At 37.2% G+C, this 24133-nt stretch overlaps 7 protein-coding genes across 12 annotated transcripts in view; 4 read left to right on the plus strand and 3 right to left on the minus strand.

The window, feature by feature from the left end:
• Positions 1 to 177: 177 nt before the first annotated feature.
• On the minus strand, positions 178 to 4625 carry cb24h8orf33 (chromosome B24 C8orf33 homolog). 3 transcript variants are annotated; one of them, XM_042752501.1, is made up of 6 exons: positions 4399 to 4625; positions 2832 to 2931; positions 2500 to 2702; positions 2012 to 2102; positions 1020 to 1166; positions 178 to 604 (listed from the first exon to the last, which is right to left on the minus strand). In XM_042752501.1, the coding sequence occupies exons 2-6, from the start codon at positions 2854 to 2856 to the stop codon at positions 393 to 395; spliced, it is 678 nt and encodes a 225-aa protein (XP_042608435.1). In that variant the 5' UTR covers positions 2857 to 2931; positions 4399 to 4625; the 3' UTR covers positions 178 to 392. The 3 variants fall into 3 exon arrangements, with proteins under 3 accessions (XP_042608435.1, XP_042608434.1, XP_042608436.1); XM_042752500.1 differs by having other exon boundaries at positions 2832 to 2890; positions 4399 to 4599; XM_042752502.1 differs by lacking the exon at positions 4399 to 4625 and adding an exon at positions 2972 to 3233 and having other exon boundaries at positions 2832 to 2890.
• h3f3d (H3 histone, family 3D) lies at positions 4625 to 7552 on the plus strand. The gene is made up of 3 exons (XM_042752503.1): positions 4625 to 4771; positions 6796 to 6949; positions 7044 to 7552. Exons 1-3 carry the CDS (start codon positions 4644 to 4646, stop codon positions 7170 to 7172), a joined length of 411 nt encoding a protein of 136 aa, XP_042608437.1. The 5' UTR covers positions 4625 to 4643; the 3' UTR covers positions 7173 to 7552.
• Positions 7553 to 7747: 195 nt separating this feature from the next.
• Positions 7748 to 9027, minus strand: LOC109111540 (protein ccsmst1-like). Its single transcript, XM_019124499.2, has 2 exons — positions 8863 to 9027; positions 7748 to 8534 (listed from the first exon to the last, which is right to left on the minus strand). The coding sequence occupies exons 1-2, from the start codon at positions 8946 to 8948 to the stop codon at positions 8195 to 8197; spliced, it is 426 nt and encodes a 141-aa protein (XP_018980044.1). The 5' UTR covers positions 8949 to 9027; the 3' UTR covers positions 7748 to 8194.
• A 193-nt stretch (positions 9028 to 9220) lies between these two features.
• Positions 9221 to 14176, plus strand: LOC109111538 (uncharacterized protein C7orf50 homolog). Its single transcript, XM_042752499.1, has 6 exons — positions 9221 to 9367; positions 9591 to 9713; positions 10331 to 10453; positions 13254 to 13489; positions 13595 to 13676; positions 13883 to 14176. The coding sequence occupies exons 2-6, from the start codon at positions 9648 to 9650 to the stop codon at positions 14063 to 14065; spliced, it is 690 nt and encodes a 229-aa protein (XP_042608433.1). The 5' UTR covers positions 9221 to 9367; positions 9591 to 9647; the 3' UTR covers positions 14066 to 14176.
• Positions 10588 to 12892, minus strand: LOC109111535 (G-protein coupled estrogen receptor 1-like). Its single transcript, XM_019124494.2, has 2 exons — positions 12713 to 12892; positions 10588 to 12072 (listed from the first exon to the last, which is right to left on the minus strand). The coding sequence occupies exon 2, from the start codon at positions 12036 to 12038 to the stop codon at positions 10881 to 10883; it is 1158 nt and encodes a 385-aa protein (XP_018980039.1). The 5' UTR covers positions 12039 to 12072; positions 12713 to 12892; the 3' UTR covers positions 10588 to 10880.
• An 868-nt stretch (positions 14177 to 15044) lies between the features above and the next one.
• decr2 (2,4-dienoyl CoA reductase 2, peroxisomal) lies at positions 15045 to 18839 on the plus strand. Of its 3 annotated transcripts, none has more exons than XM_042752497.1 (10): positions 15045 to 15189; positions 15403 to 15510; positions 15631 to 15699; positions 15922 to 15973; positions 16077 to 16212; positions 16438 to 16562; positions 16704 to 16797; positions 17407 to 17511; positions 17591 to 17779; positions 18063 to 18242. In XM_042752497.1, the coding sequence occupies exons 2-10, from the start codon at positions 15410 to 15412 to the stop codon at positions 18095 to 18097; spliced, it is 906 nt and encodes a 301-aa protein (XP_042608431.1). In that variant the 5' UTR covers positions 15045 to 15189; positions 15403 to 15409; the 3' UTR covers positions 18098 to 18242. The 3 variants fall into 3 exon arrangements, with proteins under 3 accessions (XP_042608431.1, XP_042608432.1, XP_042608430.1); XM_042752498.1 differs by having other exon boundaries at positions 17591 to 17831; positions 18063 to 18197; XM_042752496.1 differs by having other exon boundaries at positions 15079 to 15100; positions 18064 to 18839.
• A 432-nt stretch (positions 18840 to 19271) lies between these two features.
• rab11fip3 (RAB11 family interacting protein 3 (class II)) overlaps positions 19272 to 24133 on the plus strand; it is a 29084-nt gene continuing 24222 nt past the window's right edge. The window contains exon 1 of one of the 2 annotated variants that reach the window (XM_042752491.1): positions 19272 to 23292. In XM_042752491.1, coding sequence (XP_042608425.1) covers positions 20584 to 23292 — 2709 coding nt within the window. In that variant the 5' untranslated portion in view covers positions 19272 to 20583. The remainder of the gene's footprint in view (positions 23293 to 24133) is intronic. The other variant, XM_042752492.1, reaches the window with a different exon arrangement.

The following is a 24133-nucleotide window of genomic DNA, read 5'->3' on the forward strand; positions in this document are numbered from 1 at the left end:
TTGAATTGTTCGAGAAATAAGCTGACGTTTCTAATATAAGCCTTTTAAATACGTTGCCATAGCAACTCTTACACACGACATATACAACATTTGTATTTATATTTTAATCATCAGTATTAGACAATTTAAAAAAATACAATTTAAAATAATTAATATAATAAAAATTGAAACAGAAAAAAGTTTTGAGCATAATTGATTTATTTGGATTTTTTACTTAAGTGTTTTCTATGAACATTTTGAGCATTACAAAAAAAGTGAAATCTAGCAATAATGTATGCTTAATAAAATGCATAGAGAACATACCACAAAACTGTGCAATAGAAGAACATAATATCTGACTATGCACCTGCTTAAGGCACAAATCCTGTTACAGTTACTGTTACAGCGTCAGATCATAAGTTGAAGTTAAAGCAAAACTCTTCATGTGTTTTAGTGAAAACAAAAGGTTTTGTGTCTCCATCAGTCTTTGTGTGTTCATTTGTCTCCGGGGGCCCTTGCAGTGTGTGTGTCTCTTGAGATTTGTCTGTTTTGTTTGAGGTGTGTGCTCGCCGGTGAAACACTGGTTTGCACTCAGAGACACTGTTGACCCGGGCGGAGGTCACTGCTGTGGAAAGAGACCGCAATTTTGTAAGAATTGTGCAAGCAATTTTTGTCAAAATATTTTAAGGCATGAATTTTTTTTTTAAATGGGCTCTGTGGGAAAGTTTTTTTTGGGGGGGTGAAAAAAAACAGTAAAAACTGCAAAAAAAAAAAAAAAATTAAAATTAAAATCTAATTATCTAAATTAATAAATACACATATTAAGATTAATTCAAAAAATATATATTTACAATTATTAAATATAAATAAACATTTGAAATAAATTTATTTTATTTTAATATAAATAGTTTTAAAATTAAATATCAATAATATAACAATGGAAACTAATTAGTTAACATATATTATAAAGATTATAGCTGACCTTTTTTTTTATTTTTTTTTTTTTGACATATGCATGTAAATTTATGCCGCTGCCTTACCTGACTGTATGAGTTTGAACTGTCTGGTTTTTTCCTCTTCCATCTTCTTCCTGTAGTCTCCAGACACCGCTCGCATCACCTGCCTCTTCTTCACCAATGGAGCCTTGGAGCTGTGCAACGTCTTCAGAGCACGGGCCGCTTCTTCCCCTAAACGGAGACATACGTGTAAACAAAACACAAGGTGAGGGTTTCTTTTCAACAAATTCAGCAGATTTATTATTTGGAATAAACCCCTTGAGATGCATCATGCCGTTTTCAAGGGGGTCTAATTACACACAAAAAACAATAACAACAATAAAAAAAAAAACTACTTTCTTTTGCCCTGAGCTTGTGTTATATATATGGATCAAAGACGAAAAAGTGTTTAAGCATAAAAAAAGTGTAATACTGCTTTAAACTGTTGTAGTTTTTCCCCCAAAAAATGCAAAAAAGTTTTCTGTTTTATTTAATTGCAATTTTGTTTTTGTTTTTCTGAGCAAAAAATAAATATCATACATTTTCCCTGATTTACAGAAGACACTCAGTAAAATGTCATTCAGTGTAACAATCTCATCAGGCATATTTACAACAAAAATCAATTTATGACATATTAAAAGACTAATTATTTTCACCCCAAATACTAATGAGTTGTAATTTTTCATTTTTAACATTTGCCACTATCCTAGGTTTTGCCTATTTGTCAGTAAGAATTTTTTACTAATTTAAAACACAATAAAATTTAGTACGCTCCATTATTCTTTTAGATATTTTAATATGTACACGTCAGAATAAGCATGTTGTTTGAATTTTTGCATAAATATTGTGTTACACTGAATGACAGTGTAACATTATTTCAACCAAATTTTGACATTTTATTCTCCAAAAACTTTTTTGAAACCTTAAACGTAGACATTTTACTTACATTTAATGTGCTTTCTATGGACACAAAATCACTTTTGTACATTATATATATATATATACAGATGTTATATTTGTTGTGTTGTCTCACTCACGTTGTTTGCTGGAGGTTTTTTGAGTTTTCAGGCCGAGCTCGAGCTGTTCGATGCACCAATCCAACTCCCGACTCAGCTGCTCATCAGCAGTCTAACACACACACACACATTTGTTTCTGTGAAAAGTGGGGACATCCCATAGGCGTAATGGTTTTTATACTGTACAAACTGTATATTCTATCGCCCTACACCAACCCTACACCTAACCCTCACAGGAAACTTTGTGCTATTTCAGATTTTCAATGCACTCCATTCTGTGTGATTTCTATGCGTTTTGAAAAGTGGGGACATGGAGTAATGTCCTGAAAAGTCACCTTCTCCTTGTAATACCTACGTTATGCACTTGTCATTATTCAAAGTTGTGTCCTGATATGACACACACACACACACACACACACACACACACACACACACACATTTGCCACAGCTTATATATAAACACAACAGTATATATATATATGTGCATATGCAAATGTGTATGTGCTTACCAGCTCCGTGGTCTCTTGTTTGGGTGTTTCCTCGTTGGTTTTTACCCCTTTCTTTTGATTATCTTTTCCATCACCCGTTTTCTTTTTCTTCTTCTTGTGTTTTTTAGCATTGGTAGGAGTGTCAGCATTCTGGGCTGTTGTTTTGGGCTCCTCGCCACTCTGGACATCCGTGTTTTTCTCGTTTTCCAGTATTCTGGCTGTTTCTGGAAAGCATGAACAAATTCAGAGCATTTAACTGCCCCTTATTGCATGCTATAAGTCAATATAAAAGTCTGCAGAGTAACACGTTCATTCAATATATTCAGCTGATATGGTTTGTAGTGCACTCTTACCTGTTCCAGTTGATTCCTTTGCCATAGCCGAGGTTTTAATCTTCTGATAAATGCACTATCTTAAAAAAAGCACAGATGATCTTCTATCGAGTGTGCAGCGCTTAAGATAAAATATAAAGGTGATAGAGTCAATTAACTACCTCTGCTCGAAGCGTTGGAGTTTCTAATATATTTACCGAATTTAGCTACGCATGTGTGAATATCCCATATGTGTGCACCAAACAAAGGGCTCCGCCGATAACACACTCTTAAGGTTCCTACTGCAGCGCAATAAAATTTGCCCTCTTTTTTTAGGCAATGGTGACACAAAGACCGCACTAAAACATATTGGATCTCAAAAGCAATGTATTTTCGTCATTCTTTGCGAAGCAACGTTTTTCGCAATAATTTACCAATAATGGTTTGTATTCGCTATTATTAAAAGGAACCGTTTTTACATGGTTATGTAATCCACACCAAACTGATTCAGGGCTAGAAATCAAAGGCTTTTGAAAGCATCTAACGCACGTTTCACGAAGATTATTGATTAAACGTTTATATAACGCCATTTGAAATTTTAAAACTGTTAAATCTGCAGAAACAGACAGAAAAGCCGTTTACAATTACATCAAAACCGCGCTAAAAAAAATTATAAATAAATACTAAAGCACAGTAAATCTGCAGCCAATGAGAGTCGGCGTGGGCGTGGCTTAACTCGCGCGCAGACGTCACTGACTGTATAAATACAGGGCAGCTCGTTCCGCTCGCGACCGACGTTCCTTGTTTTGGGTTTGACGGATTAATCGAAACAAAAAATCGTAAGTATCCTTAACGCTCGGTCTTTAACCGACAGAAACTATCTTTATGGTGTGTTAAGTCTTTTAAGTATCGTGTTTTAAGACATTTTATAACATAGAAAAGCTCTCTAGTAAACATTTTGTGTTTAGATTCGTATACGGCGGTTTTAGATGATTTTGTCGCGGTAGCAACAAGCTAAGCTAACGAGGGCGAGCTCGTATTTACTTCTGCTTTATCTCAGAAGTTCGTTCACTATTTTTATCTTCAACTTTTTTGTTTTTAATATGTAGTCTCACGATACGCGGCGTTTTCTTGTTAACCGCTTTCAGTCGACAGTCGCTGAGTTGTCGGTGTAGACAAAGAAAAGGCTGTAATTGGTTTTCTTGGGCGCCATGTTACACATAAAGACAGAAACGTGTCTGTGTCTCGTCCTGAGATGGTGGACTTCACTCCTGAATCACTCAGAGCTTCTACAGCTCCGTTTCTCATCTCTTTCACTGTAATAGAAGGGAGCGTGGCGTGTATGTAGTACTAGTTGCTGAATGGTTGAATGAAAGTCGCTGCCGTTGAAGATTTTTGCCTTCTGGCGGTGTGTGTGTGTTGAATGGGACTCACTTGTGTGTGTGTGTGTGTGTGTGTGTGTGTGACCTACCGTTAGTGTCCCACTGAGTTGTTGAGGTTATTGATTCTCCACAGCAACACGCGTTTCTACTTAATTATATACTTACATTTGCGACATACTTTATCTAGTAAAAGTTTAGCGTTTATAGAATTATTTATTTTTTTGTACCTTGACGTATCCATTTAGCGTAAATCCCCTAAATGGCGCCCCCAGGTTGTAAAGTGGTTCTTCAGGGTATTGTTGTCATGGTGTCCTTTTCCTAAACGTTAAATGTGTTTCTGCGCGACTGTTATTGGGCGGGACCCGAGCCGGAGTTTTGTTGTGGGTGACGTCACGGCGCGCGGAATTCCCCGCGGCTGTTGTGCTTTCTCATCGGGTTTTTGTCTCTCTCTAGGACGCTTCATTAGAGTGCCATGGCACGTACTAAACAGACGGCACGTAAATCCACCGGAGGTAAAGCCCCCAGGAAGCAGCTGGCCACCAAAGCGGCCAGGAAGAGTGCGCCCTCCACCGGCGGAGTCAAGAAGCCCCACAGATACCGGTGAGAAACACTCAACACGTGTAGTGAAACAACGTAATGATGATAAACAAGCAAGCTATCTACTTAGATGGATAATTGTTTATCAGCATTACGTTATTTCATGTATACACTGGAGGTTTTATTTCATCATGTACGTACTGAAAGTTATTTAGTGTATACACAAGATGTAAATAGTTTTATATATTGTTTGTTTACGTGTTTAATATTCTGTATTGTGTGTGTGTATATAGTGTTTAAAATAAAAAATGCATAAAATTGTAAATTTGTAGTACATGCATTAGATTTTATATACACTCACACAAGAATTGGTGTATAAGCTGAATATCTATAAATATGCTAGAAAACTTTCAGATAACTCTTTTGAAGAGATTTTTAACAGAGTTGAGCCAGATTGCAGTGTTAAGAGTTTTTAGTGATAAACGATATATATTGTTATAAATTCTTGCTATGAAAATAGCCACAGAAGATGGCATGGCATTAAACAAACTGTAAAGATGCTATATAAACAACATTTATATTCAGCTTATACGTGATATAATGTATACGAAGTGACCTAATGTATTAAATTGTGTTTATAGATGTAAAACACACACACACACACACACAGTACAGGTCAAAAGTTTGGAAACATTACTATTTTTGTTTTTGAAAGAAGTTTCTTCTGCTCATCAAGCCTGCATTTATTTGATCAAAAATACAGAAAAATGTAATATTGTGATATATTACAATTTAAATTTTTTTTTTTTAAATTTATTATACTTTAAATTATCATTTATTTCTGTGATGCAAAGCTGAATTTTTAGGATCATTATCACGTGATCCTTTAGAAATCATTCTAATATGATGATTGATTATCAAAGTTGGAAACAGTTCTGCTGCTTAATATTTTTTCAGAACATGTGATACTTTTTTAGGATACTTTGATGAATAAAAAGTAAAACAAACAAAAAAAAAAAGCTATGTTTTTAAAATATAAATATTTTGTAAAAACAATATACACTACTGGTCAGTAATTTGGGGTCAGTAATTTTTTTTTTCTTTTCTTTTTTTAAATAAAATCAATACTTTTATTCAGCAAGGATGTGTTAAATTGATAAAAAAGTGATAGTAAAGAAAAATATATTATTAGAATATATATTATTAGAATTTTTTTTATTTTTTATTTTGAATAAATGCAGTTCTTTTTAACCTTTTATTCATCAAATATATTAGACAGCAGAACTGTTTCCAACACTCATAATAAATCAGAATATTAGAATGATTTCTAAATGATCATGTGATAGACTGGATGTTACATGTGACACTGAAGGCTGGAGTAATGATGCTGAAAATTCAGCATTGCATCACAGAAATAACTTATTTTTTTAAAGTATATTCAAATAGAAAACTATTTTAAGTTGTAGTAATATTTCACAATATTACTGTTTTTTTTTTTCTGTATTTTTGATCAAATAAATGCAGGCTTGATGAGCAGAAGAGACTTCTTTCAAAAAACATTAAAAATAGTAATGTTTCCAAACTTTTGACCTGTACTCTGTGTGTGTGTATATATATATATATATATATATATATACATATATATATATATATATATATATATATATATATATATATATATATATATATATATATATATATATATATATATATATATATATATATATATATATATATATATATATATAATTTTTTTTTTTTTTTTTTTTTTTTTTTTACATATGCATGTTCTACATATATTCAGTAGACAAATTATATAATTTAAGCTTTTATACACAATGATATATAAAATGCATATGCTTAATATTTTGTGTACATACTGTATAGATGTTGTGTATGCGTAGTGTATATACTGAAATTTTATATTGCGTATAGATGCAGTGTAACAATTGTATGTATTCAGTACATGCGTGATGTATATACATTGTTAAATAAACAACAATGTAGTTTGCGTTCTCCTCTGCGTTTCATTCATTATCCTATTAACAGTGAATCAATCTGTGGTTTTCTGCTCCTTTCCCCCTCAGTCCTGGAACTGTGGCTCTTCGTGAGATCCGTCGGTACCAGAAGTCCACAGAGTTGCTGATCCGCAAGCTTCCGTTCCAGCGTCTTGTACGTGAGATCGCTCAGGATTTCAAGACCGACTTGCGCTTCCAGAGCGCTGCCATCGGCGCCTTGCAGGTGTGTTTTCTAGTTCTGGGTTGAGTATAGATCTACCTCACGCTTTCTTATCGTTTGGTCACTCCTAATGGTGTTTTCTCGCTCTGGTTTGTAGGAGGCAAGCGAAGCGTACCTGGTGGGTCTGTTTGAGGACACCAACTTGTGCGCCATCCACGCCAAACGTGTCACCATCATGCCCAAAGACATCCAGCTGGCCCGTCGAATCCGTGGAGAGCGCGCTTAAACTCTTTACTCTAACTTTTTTTTGTGTGGAGGAATATATGGGGGCGGGGCTTGATGTGTGGGAGGGTTGGGTGGGAGTGACATCAGGGTTCTTACACTCTTGACTATAAATGCCTGTGTAGTTTAAGTTTATTTTTTGTATTTTTTTGGTAGTTGCGGTAGGGGAGGGGTATCTTGTGGTTCAAGTTGATAGTAGGGGGGCAGCGTCAGAACATTCCGGGAGCTCCTCAGGGTTTTAAAGTTTGTATTTTAGACTTTCATATACCTCTGCCTAGTCTGCATGCTTCATGATGAATTAGTGTGTCCTTTTATTTCTATTGTTATATTGGGTTTCTCTTCTATTGTGGCCATTTGGTTGTAAATAAACTTTCCACTACCTCAGTGTTGTTTGTTATTTTGACTTTAGCTGTGTTTTTTTTTTTTTTTTTTTTTTTTTTTTTTTTTTTTTTTTTACTTGTACAAACTTCTGCTAAATAATCCATTTTCGGTCCTAAAAGTGCTGCTTTAGTGAACGAAGCTAGTAGCGTTTTAACTTCAACAAACATTTCTCAGTATGAATAACACAGAAAAGCAAACCTTCTTGAAACGTTTTATTATGAGCAGTGAAAAATCTTTAACCTGTTTTTAATGGGTTTCACTTTCTATGGTCTGTAAACCATATCAAGTCATTTTTGCATGCCCACTTTGATTATATGATGCTGAAGATGATTCATTTAGCAGCTAAAGTGTATTTTCAATGTTGACTTTCAGTGTGTTCAGTAATGGTTCCCTGATTACATCATGTAACCTAGCAGTCACATCACAATTACAATTCAGACTTTTCTCCTTTATGCTTTCAGTACAATGCTTCTGGCTTCACAATCTTCAATATAAATCCAGCTACAGGTGATCCGGTTTAATAAAGCCACGTTCAAGAGCACAGAATGTGGACGGTCGATTTGATAATTCTCAGTTTGGAGAAAAAAACTCATCATTGAACAATAAATAAACATTCCACATTTCGAAAATGTCCCTTTTATGCCACTATGAGGGTTTGTTTTTGACACCGACTCCCTCCTGTTCTTCATCAGACAGCAGTCCTGGTAAATGTTCATAGAGGTTTCTCTCCAGAGACTCGTCGATCTCCGTCTCTTTCCTGAAGATGCACCAGACGACGAAGCCCACTCCAACGAGGCTGATGGGCAGAACCTTCCACCAGGGCCGCTGGTGTGTGCTGCCCATCGAGCGGTCCACTCTCCAGGTTCGGTGGCTGGCTTTGCTGGTGGAGAACTGGATGGGCTTGGATGCTTCTTTATCATCTGGAGGTTTTCTGGACTTTGCATTAAGCTGTGAAGTTAAGGACAGCATCCTCGTAGAGCATGGTCTACAAAGATAAAGATTTAATTAAACATTACTTTTAAAATACCAGAAATAGTATCGCATTTATTTCTAATATCCTGTAGTGCTTGTATTTGCTAAAAACAATAATTAAAATGTCATTTAGACACAGAGATCCCTCTAGCCAAGGTCAGCTTACAATTTAAAAGATCATTAAAGAGTGTTAAAAAAATAAAAATCAGTCAGTATTCTGTTTTAATTAATTAAAGGCTTGTTTTAATTAATGCACCATTCAAAGCAAATAGGTTGCATAAACTCCACTGAGATAAATGATGGTTATTTAATAACCTATACAAGAAAAATGATCCACTTACCTTAAATCCGCATGTGTTTTGCTTGTAATAACAGCGTGACCCACAGAAAACCGTGATAAACGCAGGCAGACTTTTGACATCTTCATGGTTTCTTCATAACAGGCGTGATTCTCAGGTCATATAACGAGCGCACCTGTACATTCTCCCCGGAAGGAAAACTACAATGAACTGAACTATAGTTCCGCTTTGATATTTAGGCTTTTTTTTTAAAAAAAAAAAATAGTTTGTCTGGTCACTTCATATATATTTTTAGAGTGGTACATTATATCAAAAATGTTGTTAAAATGTCATCGCATTAAGCGAGAATCTGACGATAAATGTAAGAACTACATGTCCCAAAATTCTAATTCCCAACCAATCAGGGATGCAGATTTCACACAGCCTTAGCAACGTCATCAAACCTGGTCGCTATTTCACTTCCATGGCGCTGTGTGTCCGCACGTGATTGTAAGGAAATATCAGAAGATCTTTGTTCTCATTGCAAGCCACATTTATATCTCTTTAGGTAAGTCATCTTTATACGTTACATCTATAAACGCAAATACGCAATTATGACGACTCTTCTTAAGTAATAATATTAGTTTATGTGTGCTGGGTAGTGCATGACTGCATCTTTGCTGCTATGTTATACGTTTAAATAAATCACATTGTTTAATGTTTTTGAAAGAAGTCTCTTATGTTCACGTTAAGTACTTTCAATAACTAACACTTGTGCTGTTTTCTTCTAGAATTGCTGAGAAAGTGAAGAAACCTGACCTCGCAGTCTCAAGCTCAGTCTGGATGAAATGACACATGTGCAAGATGAGAGAAAAAAGCCAAAGAAAGGCAAAAAGAGAAAGGCTAATGATGAGGTGTGTGATGTACGGCAGACATACATTTATTATAATAACACATGCATAATGTTTTCAATAACATGCTGGTGAAATAAACAATCAGTATGTCACTAACAATATACTATTATGTCACGGATATAATTATTGTTCTATAAAATCAAGAGTGACTCATAATCTGCTCAGGTGACTGTGTTTATGTCCACGTGTAGATCTGTTCAATTGTAGAATGCAAAAAGTGTGTATTTTAATTCTTATTTGGCTTTACAGGACTCTGCTCTCAAACCAGAAACATTTCTTATTATTTAAAATGTTAAAAACAGTTCATATTTTTCATAACAGTTGCATTTTTTCAGTGTTTTATTCTATTTCTTTTAATGAATTGAAAGGTCAAAAGAACAGCATTTATTTGAGATTGAAATCTCTTGCAACATTTTAAATGTCTGTACTGTCAGTTTTGATCAATCTAACGCATCCCTGCTGAATAAAAGTATTCATAGTATTAAAATATCCTTTCTTTCAGTGGATAAAATCAAGAACTTGAATAATGCTCACAGTTTTAAAGCCGCTGTGTTTTGATGTTGTCGACAAGTAGAATGCAAAGAGAGTGTATTTAAATTTCTATTTTGAATTTGCAGGACTCTAAAGCAGCTGTTCCTGAATCAGATCTGATGACGCCACAGAAGGATGACACAAACACACTCGCTGCTACAGGGAGAGCAAAAAAGAAAGTGATGAAGAAAAAGAAAAGTAAAGTTGAGGTGAGTCAAAATAATCAGCTTACTTCCCGTGCAGTAAAATGGTAATATTATGAAATATTATCACAATTTAAATCAACTGATTTCTATTTGAATATATATTAAAATGTAATTTATTCCTGTGATGCAGTGCTGAATTTTCAGCATCATTACTCCAGTCTTCAGTGTCACATGATCTTCAGAAATCATTCTAATATGCTGATTTGCTGCTCAAGAAATATTTCTGATTATTATCAATGTTAAAAAAAATAGTATCTTTGCAGAATCCATGATTATTTTTTGTCAGGATTCCTTGATAATCAGAAAGTTTATTTTAAATTATCTTTACTGTCACTTTTGATCGATTAAATGCATCCTTAAGGAATAAAAGTATTAATTTCTTTAAAAAAAGCAAAAGGATTTGTCCTGTGTCATTACAACATGACCATGTTTATCCCACTCTGTCACACACACACTCTTGACCCTCCATGCCGCTTCTAAGGTCATGTTCTTCCTCTTCTTTATTCTCGTGCGAGCACGAATGGTGTGCATTTGTGCATGTTACACACGGACAGGGAGGTGTTGCCCTTGAGCTCTGCGTATGCAGGCACGGGACGTGGTGCGCGACAAACACTCGCAGTTTCCGTCTAAAGGTGTGTCCCAGCAGGCTGTAGACGAGTGGGTTCAGGCAGCTGTTGGCGCAGGCCGCTAAGGTCACAATGTGTCCCGTGAGCGGGTAGCGCTGCCACAGATTATGGTTTCCACGTCGCCGGGAGGCATCCATGTCACCGTTCAAAAGATGCACGCTGATAAAGACGTTCTCTGGCAGCCAGCACACAAAAAACACGCTCACGGCTGCGATGATCATGCGCAGGGCTTTGGTTCGCTGCGGCCGTTCAGAGCGCAGAAGCACACGCACGATTAAAGTGTAGCAGACGCCCATCACGCAAAACGGCAAAGCGAATCCCAACGTCACTTCCAGCCATTGCACCTCAGCCACGCCTGCAAAACAGAAGCCACGCCCCCATCCGTGATGCACATGCACAGTAGCGAATGGAATCAGAGTGCACAAGGTGGCCGCCGCCCATATGGTTGCACAAGCCCTGCGTGCAACGCGCGAACGATGCGAAATGGAGGCGTTTTCAGGTAGCGCTCGCCTTCTTAGGCCGGTCAGCGCAAGGCAGCGGTCCAAACTCATCCATGTGAGGGAAAACACGCTGCTGTACATGTTGACCTGTAGGAAAATCGCCATGCATGAGCACAAGACCGCATCGTCGTAATAGTGCGCGCTCAGGTTGAACACTTCAATCAGCGAGTCCACAACCAACACTAGGTCGGCCAGAGCCAAATTAGTGAAGTACAGGTCCGGCGTGCTCATCCGCTGCCGAGGGTCAAAGTTCACCAGCAGGATCAGGATGTTACCCATGAGGCCGAGCGGGAAGAGCAGGATGGTGTAGATGCAGGAGAGGAGGAGGCTTATGACGTAGGCGTCCGAGGAGGTGGAGTTAATAACGCTCCAGTGCAGGCTGAAGGAATTCGTTTGGAAAGTCAGCGGATCTTCCATCGTCTTTCTCTCTATTACTTCCGTTGTCACATTGCTTGGAAACATGCCGTTGTCTGCATTTTGTTGTCCTTTCGAAGTACTAAAAAACAGAAAGATGCATGTTTCTTGTTTTGCTTGCTCTAAAATCATTGTGATTAAACTGGTGAAACACTGTAAAGATGCTACAGTAAAAACCTGTTCATTAGTTAACTGCTGGTTAAGTTCCCTTGGGGTGTCAAGTTCAGGTCTTGGAGGGCCACTGCTCTGAAGAGTTTAGCTCCAATCCTAGTTAAACACACCTGAACCAGCTAATCAAGGTCTTCAGGATTACTGGAAACTTCCAGGCAGGTGTTTTGGAGCTGGTTGGAGCGAAACTCTGCAGGACGCCAGCCCTACAGATCCTATCTACGACATTTCATGTAATTTGGAAAAATAAAATACTGTCATCTTAAAATTTACAGTGAAAAAAATGTAAATCGACATTCCCAGAATTTCCTGTTTTTCTTAGTTTGTACAAAACAGATTTGAGTACTTCAGTAGGTTTGTATATATTACCATTAAATCAGTTAATGAGATAATCTTCGTTTTTTTTTTCACTGTTAACCTAAATTTAAATCCGTAAAGTCAAATCTGTAACAGTATTTTTATTTTTTTTTTATCATGAAATCTTGCAGAATTTATCTTACAGTGGGATTTTCTGATCGTTTGCAATGAAGCATTCAAAATAAAAATAAAGATACCTTTCTTATCGTATTGTCCAAGTTTATCTGTGTGTATTACGTTGTCCTTCTGGTTTGTTCTTGTTTGCACCTTTAGGTCCTTAAAGGTCATTTAGAAATAAATGTAGAAGTCTTTGATTTGTAGATATTCTTTTCTTTCTCCTTTCGGCCATATTGAAGGAGACGTCTTTTCTGCTGAAGTCTCGCTGACTCATGTACAAATACGTAAATACAGGAGGGCCAGGTTGTGCCAAACAGACACACACAATGGCCGCCTCTGTTTACCCCAAACAATATGATGGAGAAATGCTCCATTACCTCCTCTGCTGGCTGGAAAATTAGACAGACGGAAGATATAGAGTTTCATAGTGAAGGAGAATATGTGTATTTGTGTGTGTGATGGTCAGAAGGGCACGTTAAATTGATCCAAAGTGACAGCAAAGACAATTAAAATGTTGCAAAAGATTTGTATTTCTAATAAAAAGTTCATTAGAACTTTTTATTCATTGAATCCTGGGGGAAAAAATGCAAATATTAAGCAACGTATGATTTTCTGTCTTAGAGTGCTGGAGATATGGACACCTCACAGCAGCAGGAACCATCTGGAGCAGAGGATGAAAACAGCTCGGATGATGAGAAAGATCTGAGTCCTGAGGAGAAGCGAGTCCTGGAGAGAAAGATGAAGAAGATTCTGAAAAAGGAGGAGAAGAAGAAACTGAAGGAAGAAGGCAAAAGCATAGAAAAAGACAAAGTCCAGTCAAATCTTGCAGAGAAGGTGGCGCTGGAATACCTCACATGGTGAAACAGACAGTTATTTTTCTGCATGTATGTGTTTCCCAGTTCTTCCAGAGGTTGTCAAACAGTGTTTTAATGGGATTACTTCATGTTTGTGTGCTCGTTTAGCTGGTCTGAGAGACGGGAGGAGTGGAAGTTTCACAAAGGCAGGCAAATATGGTTACTGCAGAACATGTATGACACCACAAAGGTACAAGAAACTTCACAATCATCATTGATCTCTACAGCTTTACACTTTAAACACTTATCACAGTAATGAAACATGGGCTGTTCTGCTGATTTTGTGTTTTAAATCATGCATATGGTTTCTTGTTTTTTTTTTAACCAAAAAGTACTTTTTCATTGTCAATTTTTAACTGTGTTCACTGCATATGCATGCATTTCTCTCTACTTCAGGTGACTGACGATCATTTCAAAGTGTTGCTAGCGTATCTTGAAGGTATGCGCGGAGCGTCTCGAAGCATCACATTACAGAAAGCTGAAGCGATTGTGCGCTGGGAAGGACAAGGAGAAGAGGAAGATACAGCGGATGCTGAAAAGAAAAAACAGAGAGCCAAACAGGTCGTCCAGTTGCTGTGATAGATCAGAATATTGAACAAATCATCAAAATGAACTGTTTTTGGTGCTTGTATGAATTTGTCATTGTACGTTTTCATTCATTAAATGATTACTGTGGTTTTTATCTACTAATAGGCTATGCTTTGTTGTTGTTTTTTATCACGTTTAAAATGATAACAAAATAGGTTTGGCTATCTTTTAGTATTTCACTGACAGTGTTGGGGAAAGTTTCTTTTAAAAATAATGCATTAGAATATTGCATGACTGCCTTAAGGAAGAAAAATATTATCTTTTATGGAAAGTAATGCGTTATATTACTTTTGCATTACTTTTAAATAAGAAAGTTTAAAAAAAGTTTAAAGAGAGTTCAACACTCATCAGCAATAAAAAGAAATAAAATACAAAAATGAAACAAATGTCATGTCTAAATTCATTTTCAGCAATAAAAAAATTAAACAAATGTAATCTAAATTCATTTTTGCTTATTAGTATGGTAGAATTGGATCATCAAAGGTCAGCAGCAAAGACATTGGTTAATAAAATGGTATTAAATACATAAAGGACATTTATTTAATTTATTATTGCAGGTTTGCATCATATTCTGAGTTTGCCTTTCACTGTCTTTACTGGTTTTTAGAAATAGTGAATCTGTTTTTGTGCAAGTAAGATGAGTAAATGCATGTTCACGTTTAGTCTAAAACTACAGTAAGCATGCACAACTAACACCTCTGTACCTAATATCGATTTCTCTTAATGTGGGGACAGGACAGGAGAGCTGTCCTTCAGTAAATGGGAAAACAAAGTAACTTTCTGGAGTTCTCTGAAATGCCTTTAAGTGATGTAAGTAACATATTAGATGAGTGCTAATCATTCTAATGCCGTCAGTACTTTTTTTGAGGTCTCAGGAAACATGGGGGAAAAAATGCTCAGAGCATTTTTTTTTACATATAATATGAGGAGTTTTTATCATAACGTTCAAATAGAAAAAAGCTGACTACATTTCCCATAATGCCATACGTGGGCACGTTCGATTTGACGTCACACGCATCTCGCCAGGTACAGAAGTCCATCGTGCAAAATGAAAACAACTGTTGCATAAACTTACCCAGAAGCTGGTCACATTTGTAAACGGATTCACATTTTGGGTAACGTAACTCTGGATTTTATTCCACGCTTTGTTTGGCTTTTCTCTCGTTGTCGCATTGCAAAAACAACGAAGTAAAGCGAGAGGTTGCAAAATCACATATCTAATACTTTTAGTATATCTAGATTTTTAGTCGCCTGCTAATGCAATGTAAGCAAAAGATGGGTTTTAACATGCAAATGACCTTCTAGTGGTTTTTAATGTGCATTTTTAGAAGGATCATGGCAGAGCGACCTCAGCTGGTCAATAATTCACCAGAGGACATTGAGACTGATGAGTGCATGAGCACATACACACACGTCTTCAGCCCTGATCTTCTCATGTAAGCACAATAAACACTGAAGGTTTAATTTTTTTTTTTTTTTTTGCATTTGATATGCATGCATTATTAAATATGCATATATACATACAGAGACAGAGACTTGTTTTTGTGTGTTTGCAGTGATCAGGTGGCTTTTATAACCGGTGGAGGCTCAGGTATTGGGTTTCGAATCGCAGAAGTTCTGATGAGGTGAGCTGTCAGTGATCACTGTCCACGCCTTGTCCATGAATGAACCTCTCAGTTTGACTTTTTCAGTCACAAATGGACTTTTATAGTGACGTACACATAGATCTTTGGTTACCTTTGGTAACGTGGTCTTCTCAAGCCTGCATCTTCAAATTAATTTCAGTATGTTTATGGTTATAATCTTGCAAAAAATCTTTTTTTTTTTTTTTTTTTTTTTTTGTCAAGGCATGGTTGTGACACGGTCATTGCCAGCAGAAATCTGGAGAAACTCGCTGAGGTACTGTTTCTACAAACCTTCGATAACTCGCTCATGAGTCGTGACATTACTTTGATAAAGTCTTTCATCTTATTGTGTGTGTGTGTGTGTGTATGTGTTTTAGGCTGCAAAAAAGCTAACCAGCACTACAGGCAGACAGTGTTTGCCGATTACCGTGGATGTGCGTCAACCACAGACGATTTCTGCTGCCGTGGATGAAACCTTGAAGACATTTGGACGTGTTGACATACTTATTAACAGTAAGGCTTAAGAAGGTCAAACACAGTGCCTTAACCTGTAATAAACTCATATCTTCTCCAAAACATGCAGTGTATTACCAAAGAGATCTTGATTCTGTAGATATAATGATGTCAAAGATCCACTAACACCCTTTTGATCATTCTCTAATGTGTAATTAATTATACACTATGCAAGCACACGTACTTATGCAAATAGTTTTGTGGTTAATGATTTTTATTTCACAGATGCCGCGGGTAATTTCTTGTGTCCGGCTACATCGTTATCATTTAACGCTTTCAAGACAGTAATGGAGATTGACACTATGGGAACTTTCAACACTAGTAAAGTCATCTATGACAAATGGTTCAAGGTAAACATATACATTTCAAGAGTTTTTATTAACTAAATATCTCAGTTCTTGGCTTTCTGTCACATGTAGAGGTCTCTGTGTATTAAGCAGTAGTTTATTGTCAGTGTCTCATAGTTTGTGGCTGTTTTTTCTTAATCTCAGGATCATGGCGGCTCCATTGTTAACATTTCCGCCACACTGGGATACAGAGGTCAGGCTCTCCAGGTGCATGCTGGGTCAGCGAAGGCGGCAAATGGTTAGTGTCATTTTGGTTGATGTTCTGACATAATTTTCTGTTTGTCTGCTTTATAAAGTTGTATGATTGTTTTTTTAAATGTTAGAATGTATAATAAGTATTTAATACGAGTAACAGTGTTAGAATGGAAGATGGAAAAAAACATACACAAGACAACAATAGTGTGCAGAATAATAAATGTAATTAGTATGAAGATTAATGTGTTCCTCTTTTGTAAATCGGACAAAAACGTGGAATAAAACATAATACATTTGTGGTTTAAAGATGGCATGAAATCAGTATTTCCCCCTTTTATTTATTTATTTATTTATTTTTAATTCATATTGCTGGTCCTATTGGGAACGATTTATACGTACATATAAATTTAACACATTTTTGATCCCATAATGTTGGATAAATAGTAAAATAACTAAAACTTAATAAACAAAAACTAAATAGACAAATAAAATAAAACAACTAAAATAACAAAAACAAACAACAACATTAAAAAAAAAAGTGAGAAGAAAATATATATTAAAAATCTAAATAAAATAAAAAATATAAATTATACTGATACAATTTTGCGATAAATTAAGGACTAATTATCTGCATATGAATATGTGTTTGTAGATGCCATGACGAGGCATTTGGCGGTCGAGTGGGGCCCCAGTGGTGTGAGGGTGAACACAGTGGCTCCGGGCCCCATCTCTGGCACAGAGGGATACCGTAGACTGGGTAAGACACTTGTGTGTGTGTAGCCTCGTTCTAGTGTCAATACATACCTTTCTTTTTCAATATCACTGTGGTTTCTCAGGTGGTTCACATTCCGAGTCAGCCGGGGTTTTCCGCAGCATCCCGCTGCAAAGAGCCGGCAATAAGACGGAGATCGCACATGCAGTTCTTTTCCTGGCCAGTCGCGCGGCTTCATACGTCACCGGCGCTATACTGGTCGCAGACGGAGGGGCGTGGCTCACCTCAGCCAATGACGTGGAGCGGCTGCTGGGTATTATCTCAGCTCGCTCTGCAAAACTATGAACAATCAGCACCGCACGCAGGTGCTTGCTAGTTATATAGGACTGAACTGATTAACATAAATCAATAATTAGAATAATTATTCAAATGCTCAAACACATCAGTTTTTTAAAATCTAAATTCTGTGATCTTGTGAACAAAACAATCATTTTTTCAACAATTTTTTGTACTACTGTATGACTGACCTGTGAATATGAAGGTAATGTTTTGGTGTATAAAATCTCATTCTAACTTTGTTTCTCTTATGTTTCTAAGTTTTTGGTCTGCAGAGAAAAGAAAGAATAAATAGCATGAATATAGAGGATGAAATCAACAGCAATCAACCAGTTGATCGTGCCAGCATCTGTATGATAATTGTTGAATATTACAAAAATGCCCATATTATTTTTCACCCCAAAATTAAAGAAAAAAAAGAAAAGAAATTATATTCTGTGTTAAGAAAATTAAGACTAATTTTAGGGATTTTAAAATTAAACATATTCACCCAAATTCTAATTTATATAATGCTTTTGTTACTGTTTTTAGTTGTAAATTCTCATTCTTTTCATTGGATTTTCAGCGTAAATTAACATCAGTACAAAGAACAAGTTCCAATTTTAATTTTTAATTTAGTTTTCCTACTTTATGATAATGAGTTACTTTTGTCCCATTACAGAAATGACTGCATTCTTATGCAAATATATTTTCTAATTTTCTTCCTTTAATTTTGAGGGGAAATATGACGAACATGTTTTTGAATTTTATGAGAGTCACCTTTTAAGATATTTATAGATACCCTTAAACTGTGTCTTCTCATTATTACATGACAGTTGTTGACATTTCAAGCATGTTTAACCACAGAGTATTAGTTATTATAATGTATTTACTTCTGGTAACATAAATTATCACTTTAGCACTACATTTATGGCATTTTTTAATTTTCAGTTACAGTACATGTATAAAAATGTAGACAAAAATGATGTAAAAATGATCGTGTTCTTATGTAATTACATAAGTGTTCTCATAATAAATCTTTTATAATTTTTTAATTCTATAATTACCTTTTCCGGGGGTATGTTGTTAGCTGTAATATCTTTGATCGTACACACGGGGGCGCAAGAAAATCACAGGAGATAACTGAAAATAACACCGTTTGGTTAACAAATCAGCATTTCTCCCAAGTTAACGTTATCTGCTGTAATTCTGTCAAACTGTCTGGACTATGTTAACCACTTTCTAGCAGTTTTCAATAGCAAACGATGGCATCATAGCCATCAGTTAAATGATTCGCGGGAATGTGACATTCAAAAAAATACCGTTATAAATCTGCGTTCCATCATCACCATCGCAACCAAACTCACAGATAACTGCGCGAGGAATGATTCTTGACGCCTGTGGTTTAGACTGCGGCGCCGGCGCTGCGCATGCGTGTTGCTGACGTCGGTTTGTGTGCGCGTTTGTGTGTGTGTGCGCGCGCGTGAGAGAGACAGCAGAGGTTGTGTATTGCTGCTGATGAGAGAGAGAGAGACAGATATAACTAAAACATAATCCGTCGACTAAAAAACAGTACCTCTCATTTTAAATTTTGGATTTCAGGTTAAAGGATAAATCGCCGCCGAAGGATTCAAATAAAAGGGATTCGCGCTTTATTGTGCGATCATCGGTGGTCTCGAGCTGATTTGATCCCGCTAACAGGCTAATAACAAGCGCAGGTGGATGACTCGCGAGGCTCGACCTGGACGTTGGCCTGTTTTTAAGAGGATTAAAACGCCTAGCATCAAACCAAATTAAGGATTTAAATCAACTCTGACGGGAACCAGAAACATAGCACGGGTCTTCTTTATTTAGAACTGGAAAATCAAATGAGCGGGGGTCGTGTGGGCCAGCTAACGTTAGTCGGCTATTTGGTTTACCTCAGATGTGGAGGATGCTGATGCTAACCGCGCTAGAACAATCTATCATTTAAAGGGTTTCGTTTTTGTTTTTAGTCTTATGACAGCTGTTTAGAACATAGTCTATTGTGCTTAACATGTAAAATATGTAAAGCTTTATTCTCTCAGACAGCGAGACAATCAGGGTGTAATGATTGAATACACTGCCTCGTGTTTATATGTCATAACCAGACTTTAATAATTACTAGTTAAACCAGGGAAGTGTCTTGCCTGTTATAAGTGTACCATTAATGTGAACTTATAATGATTTGCTAATGAGGCAGGCACAGTTTTTTAATACTAGGAAGTTAGGGGTTATGAATTAACTCAAATGGACTTTGGATATACAGTGCAATGATATAGCTTTCTATTTTATGTAATTTCATGTATTCTCTTATACATGTATAGATTCTAAAATTGTATTTTTCATAAAGTTTTTTTTTTATGAGTAGCAATCTTAAGCAGTGAAGTAATCCTGTTATTATTTGTGATTAGGATGTGGATCAGCATGTTTTGAGAAGTCTTATGTTAAATGGATTAGACGTGACTTTGAATGCGAAACAGGGCCAACTTTTTTTATTTAATTTTTTTTGTGGTGAGATTTGCATATCGGAAAAAAATATGAGCTGTATTACAGCAGTGAAACATTATCCCTGTGTCTGCAAAAGTAAACAGTAGTTGATCATTTACAGGGAGGTGGACGCTTACGCATGGGTCTCGACAAGGATATTTATTTTGGTGCGTATGCTGGAAGAGGCCACCAACTGCTTTTGAATTCCGAACATAATTACCTTGTGGGATCATAACAAAGGATTCGAATTTCCGGAATATTTCCATTTGTCAGAGGAGAGAACTCTTCTTTTCAATGGAGCAAGTTCTCTCCAGCCCTCAGGGGTGTTCTGAGTGGGAGGTGAGCGGGAAAGCTGAGTGGGAATCCGAGCAGAATCCCCTCGGATTTCTCCTTATGGATAAAGAAAACAGTTCTGTTGGTGATTCTACTAATGACATTTTTCAGGAAAATGCCATAAACCTAGATGACCTGTTTTGGTCCTCTCAGTATTCCGGGCAGACGTATTCCTGGGAAAATGGTTTGGAATGTGTCTATCCCGAATGGACGACTCAGCCTCATCCTTCCCAAGATCTCAAAGTAGAGGGTTCTCCTGGAGGTTCTGAAATTGTTGAAGGAGATCTCATCTGTTTCAATTCTAGATCTACTAGTCCAACGCTCTCTAACATACCTGTGCAGAACCAAAACAACTTTTATGACCTTCCTGAACAGGTGCCTGATTTCCTGCAACCTGTGGAGGTTACTGCCACTTCAAACTCTCTGGATGTGTACACAGGTGAGATGGGTATTACTGACCCCACAATTCAGTCTGACAAAGCAATACTACAAGAAACTCGCCTCCTTGAGGACACACTTTTAACAAACTGTGAATTCAGCCACGATTCCTTAGAGGAAAGAACATTTGTGAAGAACGACAGTCAGTGCTTGCTTCATCTCACTCTGGAATCTGAAGGTTTGTTGCCCATTTCTCCTGTGGCGTTGTCATGTACAGATACGAACTCAAATCCCAAGCCTTCAGTTATTTGTCAGACACCTTTATCTACACCAGAACACATCTACCTCCCATCCTCAACCCTTTCCTGTGAGGCCATCCCTCTGACGACCTGTACAGAATCAACCGTCCTGTCATTTCACAAGGATAGTGCTCCCCTTCCAATGAATGAGATAGAGATGTTGTTACCTGGTCTGCTGGTTGGAGGTCTATACGATGAACAGGAGAGTAGTAAGCCCTCAGCTAGTAACGAGACCCATGACGATGATCTTCAGAACCAAGACACGACAGACGTTAACATAGAAACAACACAACTATCTTCTGAAGCAGAAACTGTCTGTATGACTCCATTAGGTGAGTCTTGCATATCACCTGAACTTTGTGAAGAAATGTTGTGTGATTTATCCACAGAATGCACATTTGATGTATTATTGGAAACGGTTGGAGAAAAGATAGAGGAGGTGGTTGTGTCCAATGTTACAACTGATAACGTTTTTTCTGAAGCGAAAACAGAACTCACACCAACTGCTTTTGTTGATATACAAGCAGAAGATCCTTCAACTGAAAGCCTACTTGACAAAGATGAACAGAAAGAGTCTACAACAGCCTTGCCAGTCAACACATCTGAGCATAATGCCTTAATTGACCTCTCGCTTGAAGATGACATGTTATCTGAGGACCACAGCCAGCCAACACATTCAGCTGAGGCTGAAGCCTTATCTGAGGTGCCCTATGATGGAGATATTCCTGATTCCATGTTTGAGATCTTAACAGACAGCATCTCTTCTATGCCATCTTTATATTCTGTAATTCCACCTGTGACAGATGCTATTGAGCTAACAGAACTGGACAAATGTGATCCAGACTCACCCGATCTTGAATCTAATGCACTCAGCCTTGAATTTCTGGATAATGTAACAAATGTAGAAACAGACAACGTAGACGGTGACCCTGAGGCTATGGAGACACAGCGAGCCGATGTTACACCCACAACAGGTAACACAGAAGACTCAGACACACTCAGAGTTTTAGAGAGCTTAGATTTGCATCAAAATCAGGAGGTAACCAATTCACAAAGTAAGTCGGACAGTTTGCAAATGGTTAATTTAAGCCTAAATAACAGTAAAGCTGACAACAATCAAGAACTGAATGCAATGAGAGAAACCTGTCAGGAACAAGTCAGTGCTCAGCAAAAAGAGAGCATGCTTGTGGAAAATCTCACACCTTTGGACCAACTGAATGACTCTTTGACTGCAAACTCAAGTGCAATTGTAATGGATACACCTGAAGAAAATGTAACAGCTCACGATGACGGTCACAATACACTGCCGAATGTGGAAGAGAAACTTCACAGTTTGTCTTTGAAGGGAGGGGAGAGATCGGATTGCAGTTTGTCTACTCAGAATCAAGTCATACCTCATTGTGCAAGTAATCCTGATTCTTTAGAGTCCACTCCCTTCACCTGTGCAGGTGATCAGCTGACCGTGACGGGTGGACTTGTGGGGCCGGATCTTACAGAGACCACAGAGACTCCCAGCCAATTGCATGAAGCTGCTGGAGAGGGAGAGGCGGAGTTTCCTGCTCCGCTTACACATCAGGAGGATTTCCATCAGCTGACACCATCACAGATAGACCTGGCTCAAGAGCAACAAGTGAGCTCAGTCGCCCCCAGCTCTCTTCCCTCACACAGAAATGTGTTTCCCTGTGGAGCCAGCCTGGATGGGGAGGCCTACCTGACCTTGATGGAGAATAATCCTGATGCACCCAACATTCCCAAACATGCAGAAATGACTCTGGATCTGTGCAAGGCCTCAGATGCTCTGCCGACCAAATCGCTCCATGACCAGAGGGTCCCAGTGGATTTGATAAACGTGCCTATAGTTTCCACGACAGCCCATAAAAGCGAGGAGCAGTCAGCTCTCCGAGCGGTTTTCCAGGCTTTGGATCAGGACGGGGATGGATTTGTCCATATTGAGGAGTTCATCGAGTTTGCAAAAGCATATGGAGCCGAACAGGTCAGTTTTTGGCATATCCTTGTCTAATTGTGCGAGTTTGTGGTGGCTTAATGTTGGGTGGGGGGATAAATGTTACAAAAATGCTTTATGATTACAGGACAGTGTGTGTCTTCATTTGGTTCCCAAAGCTCAAAGTGAAACTTGATCATGGTGACACCCTAGAACTGCTCTTTTATTATTCAAACCCTCAAAGACTCAGAATACCACTCTTGTCCTCTCACTCTGTCTTTCATGGCGTCTTTCCTTTTTAACTATCATTTGTTTTGCATCAGTTTTAAAAAAACTATGCAAGTAGTATTTGATTACCTAGTAACTTGTAATAATGTCTGTATCTTAACTTGAACATCAACAGTTTAAAGGAATATTACAGGTTCAGTATAATTCAAGATATTTTTGAGTTATCCAAAAAACAATTGGGGTTGCTGTGAGATGTTTTTTTTTTTGTTGTTGTAAAAAAATTAGGTCTTCTGTTATAAGTTTTGTTTGATTTGACCTTCCAAGCCTTTTAAATCATCCTTTTTATAGCTGTTTTAGGACATTGCATTGTCATGGCGACAAAGTTGTAAAATAACTTTGCATAGGAAGTTTTTACACTAAAATCATGTTGAAACAATTTGTTTTTTTTTGTGGCTATACTATTGAAACAGGCTACTACTGAATTCCATTGAATCCAGATTTTGGCTTATTTTAAAGAAAAAGAGGGACAAGTTGCAATTAATTTAGTTGTAATCAACATTGTCACATGTTCTGTAAATTTGAGCATAATTTGTGGAACAGGAATATTCCTGGTAGTTAACTTAAGTAAAAAAAAATGTAATGCATGTGAGTTCATTTAACAAAA

This window comes from Cyprinus carpio, chromosome B24, assembly GCF_018340385.1.
Source record: "Cyprinus carpio isolate SPL01 chromosome B24, ASM1834038v1, whole genome shotgun sequence".
NCBI lineage: Eukaryota > Metazoa > Chordata > Actinopteri > Cypriniformes > Cyprinidae > Cyprinus > Cyprinus carpio.